The sequence below is a fragment of the Hemitrygon akajei genome, chromosome 18 (genome assembly GCF_048418815.1).
Source record: "Hemitrygon akajei chromosome 18, sHemAka1.3, whole genome shotgun sequence".
Taxonomy (NCBI): Eukaryota; Metazoa; Chordata; class Chondrichthyes; order Myliobatiformes; family Dasyatidae; genus Hemitrygon; species Hemitrygon akajei.
The window spans coordinates 14,616,003-14,628,526 of record NC_133141.1 but is presented as its reverse complement, the minus strand read 5'-3'; the positions used below and the strand labels follow the sequence as shown (position 1 = coordinate 14,628,526).

The following is a 12,524-nucleotide window of genomic DNA, read 5'->3' as shown; positions in this document are numbered from 1 at the left end:
TTATGTTCAGGAAGGTTTCCTTCATCAGTACGTAGAAGTCCCAACTTGAGAATGTGCAGCACTAGATCTCCTACTAGGGAATGAATCAGGGCAGGTGACAGAAGTTTGTGTAGGAGAACACTTTGCATTTAGTGACCATAATGCCATTAGTTTCATGGTAATTATGGAAAAGGAAAGGTCTGGTCCTCGAGTTGAGATTCTAAATTAGAGAAAGGCCAATTATGACGCTATCAGAAAGGATCTGGCAAGTGTGGATTGGGACAGGCTGTTTTCTGGCAAAGGTGTACTTGGTAAGTGGGAGGGATTTAAAAGTAAAATTTTCCAGAGTACAAAGTTTACACGTTCCTGTCAGAATAAAAGGCAAGTCGACAAGGTTTAGAGAACCTTGGCTTTTGAGAGATATTGAGGCCCTGGTTAAGGAGGTGGTGACTAATGGTGTGCTGCAGGGATCGGTGCTGGGTCCATTGTTGTTTATCATCTATATCAATGATCTGGATGATAACGTGGTTAACTGGATCAGCAAATTTGTGGATGACACCAAGATTGGGGTGTAGCGGACAGTGAGGAAGCCCAGAGGGATTTGCATCAGCTGGAAAAATGGGCTGAAAAATGGCAGATGGAATTTAACGCAGACAAATTCGTGGTGTCACAGGTTGATATGGTTGTAAAGAAAGCTTTTGGCATTTTGGCCTTTATAAATCAAAGTACGAGTAACAGGAGTTGAGATGTTATGTTAAAGTTGTACAAGACATTGATGAAGTCAAATTTCGCCTACCAACAGGGAGGATATCAATAAGGTTGAATGAATACAGAGAAAATATACAAGAATGTTGCTGGGACTTGAGGACCTGAGTTTATAGGGAAAGGTTGAATAGGCAGGACTTTAATCCCTGGAGTGTAGGAGAATAAGGGGAGATTTGATGGAAGTATACAAAATTATGAGTATAGATAGGGTAAATGCAAGCAGGCTTTTTCCACTGAGGTTGGGTGAGACGAGAACTAGAGGTCATAGGTTAAGGGTGAAGGGTGAATGTTTAAGAGGAACTTCTTTGCTCAGAGGGTGGTGAAAGTGAACAATTATATATTATATTGTAGAAATATGAAAACAGTTTTTGAAATCATGAAAGTGGTGGCAAATTAATATTTTAGTCTGTTCATTTCACTTTTTGATAAAGCATTTGAACGAATATTGTTCACAGAGGAATTCAATATCTCTCTAAAAGTTTTAAGAGACCTTTTCATTATCCTACAGCCAACTAAGACCGACAGATTAGGTACTTCCCTTGAGTTCTCTAAATTCACCAGTAGGCCCGCGAAAGTGGTTTTAAATTTGTGTTGCCTTTTTGGAAATTAAATTCACTTCAGCTCGATGTCCTTTTACACTACTTGAAATTGCTGAACTGAGAACTAACAACCCCATCACCACATTCTTGAGTGGTTTTTGTTCATAAAAATACACTAACTCAAAACAATGTAATTACTGCAATTACAATTACATATGGCCCTATGTGAGATGGGTGGGGAGGAATCAGATATTGGAAGAACACCAGCAGTATGTACCGATCGATTTGATGGGAAAAATTGGTTTCCATAGTTTGTTGCAGCAGTGGAACCATCCCCCGAACCATCTCCTGATGACTGGTTGTTTTTTGCCGTTTTAGTAAAAGTAGGGTTTGCTGAACAGTTAGTTGTAGCTGATGCACCACTCTGATTTGTTACAGACACAGATGACACAGAGCCACATCTTGATCTGGCAGAGTAATTGTTCTTGGGATGAGACACTGTAACAAAACAGAACACACATTAGAAAAATTATTCTTTAGTTTAAAAAAGCCTTGAGCTGAAATATGGTTGGAATCCAAACAATAGGCTCACATTTACCAGCCTTAACTACCCAAATATTACCTCCTGCCCATTCACTTCCACTTTTTATCTCCAATCCTTTGCCTCCTTCCCACCTACCCACAGTAAATATCCAAAATTTGAGATCCAGCATTGGAAAACTCCATACCTCCCAATCCCAGAGAGGGAGGATATTGAATGGTGTGGAGGAACCAAGAGACCTTAGTGTTTGTGCCCAGATCCTTAAAAGTAGAACAAGTTGATAACGTGTTTAAAAAGGCACGCAGAATGCTTTCATTCATCAGCCAAGGCACAGAATAAATGAGTAGGATGGTTATACTATAAACAGCCCTAGTTAGGTAACAGCTTGAGTCCAGCCCACTGTTCTGGTCTCCGTGCTACAGGAAAAATATGATTGCGGAGAGGGTGCAAAGAAGATTACAAATGGGGTTCCAAGACTGGGAAATTATAGGCATGAGGAAAGATTGTACAAACTGGAGTTTCCTTCTGAACAGAGGAGGCTGAGGGGGACATTAATTGAAGTGTGGAAAATTCTGGGGAGGCAACCTATAGTAAATAGGAAGAACAGTTTCCCTTTGCAGCAGGGGCCAAAAAAAAAGGAGAAAAAAAAGGCAAGGGGACGCAGGGACAAAGTAATTGGTGGAGGATTAGAGGGAAAAAATGGTGGAGTTCTTGAACTCACTGCTTGAAAGGGTTGACAGAAACCTTCAATACATTTAAACAGTCCTTGGATGCATACTTGAAAAGAAACCAGGTACACAATACTGAAAATTGAATCTTTTCCTTCTGATAAAATGTGCCAGTGATAAATAAAGTTATTCAGAATGCCAGATGTGCAGAATTCTATATATCATGAATGATTCCTCTCCTTCTAAAATCAGTAACGAACTATTCTTCAGGAAATGTTTCCACTGCCAAAATTTCCACCTAACTAGTCCTCGAGTCACCAAATGCTCTCTACAAGCATTCTCTGCATATACTCTCATGAAAGATCAGTGGCCTAGTGTTAATTGCTTGCTTGTCCATGAATGATGTCTGACTTATTGGGAGTTCCAGCATTTGGCCTATTACACTTCTAATTCTTAATGCCGATTTTCAGAATCTTCAGCATTTTTATTTATGGAAGTACCACTTTTATGATAAAACCCAATCTGAAAATTTTTAAAAATAGAATATTACCCTGCCATAGCACTTACAGATTTTAAATTGGTCTTTTGCTGGCTTTTTGTATTTTTTGTACAGCTATGAAATTATACCCGCAGACAAACAGCCAGTGAGTGATACATAAATGTTAACCAGTGGTCATGCTGAAATCAGTGTCTGTTGAGTTGCAGGTACTTACTGCTAATTGAAAACATAACAGCATAACTAATGCATTCGACCGAATAACGCCTTCAGGCCAACCAAGGATGCTCTGCAAAATGCCCACTGTGCACACTCAACTGCACGATCAAGTGCCCTTGTGATTAGTTCATGATCAAGCAAAAATGTATGATTTTAAAAAATACAAGTATATTTTCAGAGCCACAGAATAATGCACAGCACTTGAAATGAACTGACCACTGTAACCTGCATGATATGTGGGCAGCCATTCATGTACAGGAGGGTCCCCACTAACAATAATGCGATCGATGGCCAGTCAACGCTTTTTTTTTTGTTTTCTTCAGGTAGAAATATTGGCCACAACATAGTTTACTCTTCAAATTTGATTATTGGATCTTTTTCATTCAGATGAGCAGACAAAGGAGTTGGCTATGTACCTGCTTGTTTCTGGTGGCTCCTAACACTCACTGGTGCACTAAAGTGTCAGCATATACTACACATCCAAGTCCTTTTGGCTCTACTAGGCTGGAGAGCTATTGCTAAATTGAATGCAGTACAAATTTTCACTAGGAGGCATCTTAAGTTTATAGCAAAATACTGAAATCACTGTCTGAGATCTGGTCCTGTTTTTGATCTGGTACTTCAATATTGCTGTGAATTTACTTTCCATGATGCAGGACCATAGTAGTTTAAGACTTTTCTTGTCTCATACAACAGCTGTTTTGTGTAAAGTTACATTTACAGTATGGGAATATCAGTGTTTTCTTGCCAGTCTTGCCCTCAGACCAAATGTTTGAGGTATTTTCACACATTTGTTCAGTTTTGAACAAATGTCAGTGCTTGGACCAACTATAGTTACAGGCATCCAGCATTTGTTTACTGCAGAATATTGCGCTCTTCTGCGCATGCAGAATTTGTGCGCCACTGTGCGATCGAGTAGCTTCCGCTGCTGGCTTGAGATAAAATTGCATGATGCCAAATAACTGCTTCCTATCTTTAGGCAGAGATGCACTGCAGATATTGTTCATGTAAATTATACTAAAGCACAATATAAAAGCATGAATACAGAATTGGAGCAAGAAAGGGAAGAAAGGCCAGACTCCATAACAGCTCCAGGAATATGCAATTCATTTCAGGAATTGCCAGCCTGAGGCTGCTGAATTAAGCAAGGAGAATCCTAGTAATTCTGAAGACTGGAGAGAAATTAGTCAACAGGTTTGTTTGTTTTTTAAATGTGACACGCACAACAGATTTTGATAGTTTGCAGAGTGAGAATTTACTCAGTGAGAAACCTGCTCTCACAAAGAATCTATGGGAAGTGCAGTGGTTTTGCTACACATTGGAGAGAGCTTTAAATCTTTCAAACTCATGTCCCATGAAGCTAACACTCTGAAAACTAAATCTTGGACTTCATGTGACATGATATCTGATATCCATGAAAAAAATAGATGAACCATTAATTGAATATACCATTCTCATTCTCTTCAAGTATCTTGAAGTTGCCTCAAATTTGTGCCCATTCCATGTTTTAACCCCTCCAAACAGTATTCTACTGCTCCCACAAAAAATGCTTGAAGTCACAAATGACATCATATGTAACTGTCACACTTTGTCTTCCTTAACTCATTGATAACCATGAGTTTAGATGCCCTCAACATTCTCCTCCACCATCATTATTTTATCCTGCTGGCTAGCACCGCACTTGGCTGTTTTCAATATCTATACGCTTACCCACAGTGGCTTCTCTTGTCCTGTGTCACCGCAGGCAGTGTCGTTGACCTTCTACTTCTTGCCCACAACTTTGTCAACACCATCCCAAAATATCGCGCCAGAAGACAGACAACTCCACTTCACCACCTCAACCCTGACCCATTCACTATCTTCATATTGAGAGGCTGCTTATCTGAAGTCCAGGATAATCTTAAATGATCAAGGTGACTAGAAGTAGTGATCTTTGGCTTCGAAAACTCTTTTTGTCAACCATTCCAAACATCTCCCTGGCAACTGCCTGAGGCTTAACTAGACTATTTGCCATCTGGGAGCCACACTGACCCTGGATGAGCCAAAGATTACATATCTCCACCATTATTAAGACCATTTATTTCAATTTCCATAACGTTGCCAGTCTTTGCCCATGAGGGATCATACGCGGAGAGAGCGAGCAATTTCAAGCTCCTGAGTGTCAACATCAAGGATATATCCTAGGCCCAACATATCGATGCAGCTACAAAGAAGGCATAAAAGCTGCTATATTTCATTAGGAGTTTGAAGAGATTTAGTATGTCACTAAAGACACTTGCAAATTTCTACAAATGTACTGTGGAGAGCATTCTAACTGGCTGCATCACTCTCTGGCATGGGTGTGGGGGGGGGGGGGTACTGCACAGAACTGAAAGTTACAGAGGTTATAAAATTAGTCAGCTCCATCATGGGCACTAGCCTCCGTAGTATCCAGGACATCAAGGAGTGATGTCACAAAAAGACACATCCACCAATAAAGACCCCCATCACTGTGAACATGCCCTCTCCTCACTGTTACCATCAAGAAAGTACAGAAATCTGAAGGCACATACTCAATGATTCAGGAACAGCTTCTTCCCCACTGCCATCCGATTCCTAAATGGACATTGAATCCATGAACACTACTTCACTACTTTTAAATTAAAAAAAATATATACACATACAGTAATTGTTTTTTCCTCTCTATGCATTACAATGTACTTCTGCCACAAAGACAACACATTTCACAACATGCCAGTGATATTAAACCCGATTCTGATGTCTCAGCTACTCTGTTGCAGAAATTCGGCTATCTATAAATTTGAAGTCATCCCAAACTTCCCCGCCTATTGCGTCAATTAGTCCCAAGTCTTGTTTACCAACTCTCTCATCCCTGTTGATCTGCATTGGCTCCCTGTTTAACAATGCCTCAGGCTTAAAATTCTCATTTTCAAATCTGTCAAGTCTCATTCAAATTCTTATTTCTGTAATTACCTCGAGTCTTGGAACTCGAGATATCTGCACCCTTCCAATTCTTGCCTCTTGTTCATCTCCAGTTTTATTACCATGCCTCAGTTCCTGCTAAAGCCTTAAATTGTGATTTTCCTACAAGCTCTTTGCCTCCCCAACCACAAATTGCCAAGCTTTCTGCCTGTGCGCCTTGGTATCAATTTTAATTTTAAAAATTCACTGTAAGTTTTGTTTTATTGATCAATATAACCTGTTGCAGGGAACTCTTGCTAGCTTCCAGCTTCCATTTGGACACATTCATTTGGGTAATGTAAAGCAAATAATGAAGGGCATCATGGTCAAGTACTACACAAAATACTGGAGGAACTCAACACGACCTACTGAGTTCCGCCAGCATTTTGTATGTGTTGCTCTGGATTTCCAGCATCTGCAGAATTTGTCATGTTACCGTTAAGTCCCATACTGGCAGTTCAGTTTTTAATACATGTATTTTTTTTCCTTGCACTTGAGACAAGCAAGGGGTGCAACAGAAATTAACATCCACTTATTATCCTCTGAATGTTTCATCATTTGTCCTTCAGATTATTTTACCTTTACAAGCCAAAAACCACTAAAAGTCAATGACGACAACCACACATTGCTACTTATTTGTTCCTTCTAATAGGCAAACATGATCAAATGTAACTTTTGAAATTACAATGAACTAGTTGTACATTGGCTCTGTAGCTTTTCTGGAAGGAATTATCTGTGGCTGCAAAAACACTGAGTACGTTCCAAGATTACCATATCAGAAATATAAATATTTGTGCTATGCTTCAAGAAATGTTACTTTGTTTTTCCTTCTGAAGCTGTCAGCACCTTTCAGGAACATCCAAGGTCCAAGAGCAAGTAATATTTCTGACCAATCTGTTCTGCAAGATCTATACATATTAGGCTCTCTTGCAGATTTTAACAAGGTCATGTCTCACTGCACTCTGCAAAGACTTACCAACAAAAGTAGGTATGTACGTACAGCATACAGCCTCTCATACACACAGCACACAAACTGAGGCTTGGTCAAAGAGATGGGTCACACGAAGCACCTTTGAGGATAGAAAAATGGAGGAACTCAGGGAAAGTTGAGGACTTTGCAAGCTACGGGCCGTGATACCACTTGTGATTAAAATTGTGACGATGACAGAAACTAGAAGGATAATGAGAATTTTAAATTGCTTTTGATGAAGCAAAGCCTTAGTGTTGTGCACAAAGCAATGCATTGGAATACTGAAGCTTCAAATGCAACAAAAGCATGTATGAGAGCTTCAGCAGTAGATAAGCTGAGACTCGGACACAATTCATTCACTAGCTTAGAGGACAAGTTAGGGACATGGAGTCTAAAGCTCATTATGGGTAAATATGGCAGGAAGGTTTCAACCTGTATTGCTTAGCCTCAGGTATCAGGCATAGGGAGTTGGCCAGAGAAGAGAGATTGTGACAGGGAAATTAAGAAAATGACTTAATTATTCCCAATAATGAGTTTGAGGATACTGTTATTCTTCTAGTACTGAACGCTGGACAAGTCGTTTGATAGCTTGGGGCCAGTGAAGGGTAAAAGCACTGAGGTAGGGTTGATTGTTGTCACCCTATGCATGGAAAATCAATGCAGTGGCATGCATGAAGTGAGGACCACAGCTTGAGGAATACCGGAGGTAAAGATATCTGCATGGGAACTGTGGCAATGCTGGCCATTCTCTGGGTACAGCAGGAAAGAACGTAACCAGCCAAATGCCTCACCCAAAGAAACCACAGTCGAGAAGGAGAAGATGGCATGGTCAACCACAAAGATTGAAGATAGATTGACCATTAGTATCCTCGATGAGGTCTAAAATTGGAGAACTTTGGCATCATAAACTGAAGAGTCAGCAATTCATACTCAGTTTAAAAAAAAGTTAGTCTACAAAGTTGGCCCAACTCAGAAACCACAGAAATCTGATGCTTGTAATCAGTTCCAGTTATTTATTCCAGTGGCTTCAGCACAAACCACACAGATTAGAAATGCTCGATGTTCCACCTGCAAGGTAGATTTAAATATCAAATATTATTTAAATAACTAGATGTCATATGACCAAGCCTCAGCTTACCTTGTCCAAAGGCTTGGATACTTGCTTTCAGTTCTTCCACATCACAGGTGAACTGTGCACAGCGGCCCAGGTCTTCATCGTATTTTCGTTCACTAACGAAGTGCTAGAATAATACATTTAAAAACACTCTTGCAGACAAAGTCCAGGTATATGGCAGCTTAGCTTTTTAAAATTACATAATAATTCTGACTTGTGCTACTAGCAATTTGAATTAGACTACTGTACATTTCATGACAAATATTAAAAAATGAGCCACCATTGTTTCATGCAGCTGTCAATTCCACTTCAGAACACTAAGTAAACAAAAAAGATAAATCAAAGACAAATCCAGAGTTTATCAAATCCTAGCACTATTTAATTAAGTGCCCACATTTATACCACATACAGTACAAACACCTTTTGTTTAATGCTTGTGAAAGGTGCAGACAGCAGGTAGTTGGGTGACATCAAGAAAGTTTAAGGGTGGGACAGGGGCTGCAGGACTCCTGTGACCACTCCCCTTACTAACAGGCATCTTGTTTTAGATACCATTGGGGGGTGGTGGGACAGTGGTACAGTGACTGGCCCTGATGCACAGCAGGGAAGGTTGAGACAAAGAGCTGTAGCAATAGGAGAGGTGATAGTCAGGGGACAGGAAATTACGTGGCAGTGACCAAGACTCCAGGATGGTGAGTTGCTTCCCAGGTGCTAGGAATGGGGATGTTTCTGAGCAGTTGCAGAACATTTTCAAGGGGGATGCTGAGCACCCAGGAAGCCATTGTACAAGCGTACCAACAACATGGGGAAAAAAAGTGATGAAATCCTGCAGAGTGACTATTGGTAGTTAGGCAGAGGATAAAAAGCAGGACCTCAAAGGCAGTAATCTCTGGATTACTGCCAGTCCTACACAGTAGTGAGGGTAGGAAGAAGAGGATAGAGCAGGAATAAGTTGAGACAGGAATAGGAGGATAGGGCAGATAAGGCGTGACTGTGGAGACTATATGGGTAGAAATTGAAAATAAAAAGGGGATGATCACCTTGATGAAATTGTTCTACAAGCTCCCTCAATAGTCAGTGGGAGTTGGAGGTGCAAATATGTAGGGAGATTGCAGATTGTTGTGGGAACAATAGGGTTATAAGAGTTGATTGTAAACCTCCCTCAATATTGACTGAGACTGCAATAAAGCTGAGGGTTGGATGGGCAGAATTTGTTAGATGTGTCCAGGAAAAGTTTTTTCAAGCAATATGTTTCTGTGCTGTATATATTCTATGGTTCTATGTAGTAGGCCCTACTAGAGAAGGGGCAACATAACCACCTCCTGGGAGATGAGTCTGGGTAAGTGGCTGAAGCAACAGTGGGGGAGCACTTTGTGATCAGTGACCATAATTCTATTAGTTTTTAAATAATCATGGAAAAGATAGGACTAGTCCTCAAGTTAAAATCTTTAATTGCGACAAGGCTAATTTTGATGGCATTAGACAGGAATTTGCAAAAGTTGATTGGGAGAGTCTTGTTTACAGATAAAGGAACAGCTGGCAAATTGGATGCTTTTAAAAGCAAGACAGAGAGAGCTTAGGGCCAGCACGTCCCCGTCAGTGTGAAGGGCAAGGCCAGCAGGATTAGGGAAACTGAATGGTTCCTCGTTGTTTAACCCAATTAGGGATGACAGACTTGACCAGGGAAAAGGATGTTCAAAGTAATATATACCACCATATACAGCTCATATTCGTTTTCTTGTGAACATACACAATAAATCCAAAAAAGAAACATAATACAATCAATGAAAGACCACACCCAACAGGACAGATAACCAATGTACAAAAGACAACAAAATGCGTAAATATAAAAGAGGAAAATAAATAAGCAATAAACATCAGGAACATGAGATGAAAAGTCCTTGAAAGTGAGTCCATAGGTTATGAGAACAGTTCAGTGATGGGGTGAGTGAAATTGAGTGTAGTTATCCCCTCTGGTTCAAGAGCCTGATGGTTGAGGGGTATAACTGTTCCTGAACCTGCAGGTGTGAGTCCTGAGGCTCCTGTACCACCTTCCTGATGGCAGCAGCGAGAAGAGAGCATGGCCTGGGAATTGGGTCCCTGAGACATTGAGTGAAAGTTTTACTTGGTGTCATTGGTAGGATATAGCATGTGCTCAGGGAGTGGACTGGGAAGCACTTTCCTCAGTATTGGCTTTAGGGCTTGCCTCAATGCCACAAATATCTGGCCAGAGCGGGTGCTCAAAGGACTTCACTCAGCGTCTTTATCAGGTGTGGATGTCACAGCTGATGCAATGCAAATGCCTCCAGATCAGATTAAGATGGACAACAAAATAGTTAAGTCTGGGTTGTCTTAGATTGCCTTTGGGTTGGATTTTAATATACCAAAGCAGACTTTACTTTGATAAGGTGACACATAAAAGATTATTAAGATTAAGAGGGGAAGTCTGTTTATATTTAGTAGAAATGATTAGCTGGGCAGCTTGAAGACAAAGGAACAAAAGGGTATCAAGCATTTGAGTTGCATAAAGATTAGTTCCATATCACTGCTGGTCACAATGATTTTTAAGACTCTGGAATAAAAATTAAAATTTATAAACTTGCAGGTATCAAATGGGGTAAGAGATAAATGTTTATTATTTATTAAATTAAACAAAAAGCTTAGACATGGAAAAGAATTTAACAACATGGCAACAAAATCAAAAAGGGTGATGATACAAGTCTGAAGGAGTTACATTTAAATGCATGCAGAATAAGGTAGATGATCTTGCAGCCCAGTTAGAGATTGACAGGTATGACATTCTGGGCATCAGGCTGAAAGAAGATAGTTGGGAGTTTAATATCCAAGGATACACAATGTATCGAAAGGACAGGCGGTAGACAAAGAAGGTTGCGTGGCCCTGTTGGTAAAAAGAAATGAAATCAAATCCTATGAGAAAGAGGTGACACAGGATTATAAGATGTAAAATCCTTGTGGGTAGAGTTAAGGAACTGCAAAGGTTAAAAAGTTCCTGATGTGAGTTATAGACAATGGCATGCAAAAGTTTGGGCACCCCTGGTCAAAATTTCTGTTATTGTGAATAGCTAAGCGAGTAAAAGATGACCTGATTTCCAAAAAGCATAAAGTTAAAGATGACATATTTCTTTAATATCTTAAGATTACTTTTTTATTTCCATCTTTTACAGTTTCAAAATAAAAAGGAAAAGGGCCTGAAGCAAAAGTTTGGGCATCCTGCATGGTCAGTACTTAGTAACACACACTTTGGCAAGTATCACAGCTTGTAAACGCTTTCTGTAGCCAGCTAAGAGTCTCTCAATTCTTGTTTGGGGGATTTTCACCCATTTTGCCTTGCAAAAGGCTTCTAGTTCTGAGAGATTCTTGGGCTGTCTTGCATGCACTGCTCTTTTGAGGTCTATCCACAGATTTTTGATGATGTTTAGGTCAGGGGACTGTGAGGGCCATGGCAAAACCTTCAGCTTGCGCCTCTTGAGGTCATCCACTGTGCTTTTTGAGGTGTGTTTAGGATCATGTGATGTTTGCTTTCAGAATTTGCTAGTATTTAATTGAATTCATTTTTCCCTCTACCATTGAAATGTTCCCCATGCCACTGGCTGCAACACAAGCCCAAAGCATGATCAATCTACCCCCGTGCTTGACAGTTGGAGAGGTGTTCTTTTCATGAAATTCTGCACCTTTTTTTCTCCAAACATATCTTTGCTCATTGCTGCCAAAAAGTTCTATTTTAACTTCATCAGTCCACAGGACTTGTTTCCAAAATGTATCGGGCTTGTTTAGATGTTCCTTTGCAAACTTCTGACGCTGAATTTTGTGGTGAGGATGCAGGAAAGGTTTTCTTCTGATGACTCTTTTATGAAGGTCATATTTGTGCAGGTGTCGCTGCACAGTAGAACAGTGCACCACCACTCCAGAGTCTGCTAAATCTTCCTGAAGGTCTTTTGCAGTCAAACTGGGGTTTTGATTTGCCTTTCTAGCAATCCTACAAGCAGTTCTCTTGGAAAGTTTTCTTGGTCTTCCAGACCTCAACTTGACCTCCACCGTTCCTGTTAACTGCCATTTCTTAATTACATTACGAACGGAGGAAACGGCTACCTGAAAACACTTTGCTATCTTCTTATAGCCTTCTCCTGCTTTGGGGGCATCATTTATTTTAATTTTCAGAGTGCTAGGCAGCTGTTTAGAGGAGCCCATGGCTGCTGATTGTTGGGACAAGGTTTGAGGAGTCAGGGTATTTATAAAGCTTTGAAATTTGCA

The 12,524-nt window shown here is 40.3% G+C and overlaps 1 protein-coding gene across 1 annotated transcript in view; it reads right to left on the bottom strand.

The window, feature by feature from the left end:
* Positions 1 to 12,524, bottom strand: part of LOC140741119 (spermatogenesis-associated serine-rich protein 2-like) — a 117,110-nt gene that overhangs the window by 4,615 nt on the left and 99,971 nt on the right. The window contains exons 11-12 of the mRNA XM_073070909.1: positions 8,277 to 8,379; positions 1,561 to 1,781 (exon numbers count right to left, since the gene is read on the bottom strand). Coding sequence (XP_072927010.1) covers positions 1,561 to 1,781; positions 8,277 to 8,379 — 324 coding nt within the window. The remainder of the gene's footprint in view (positions 1 to 1,560; positions 1,782 to 8,276; positions 8,380 to 12,524) is intronic.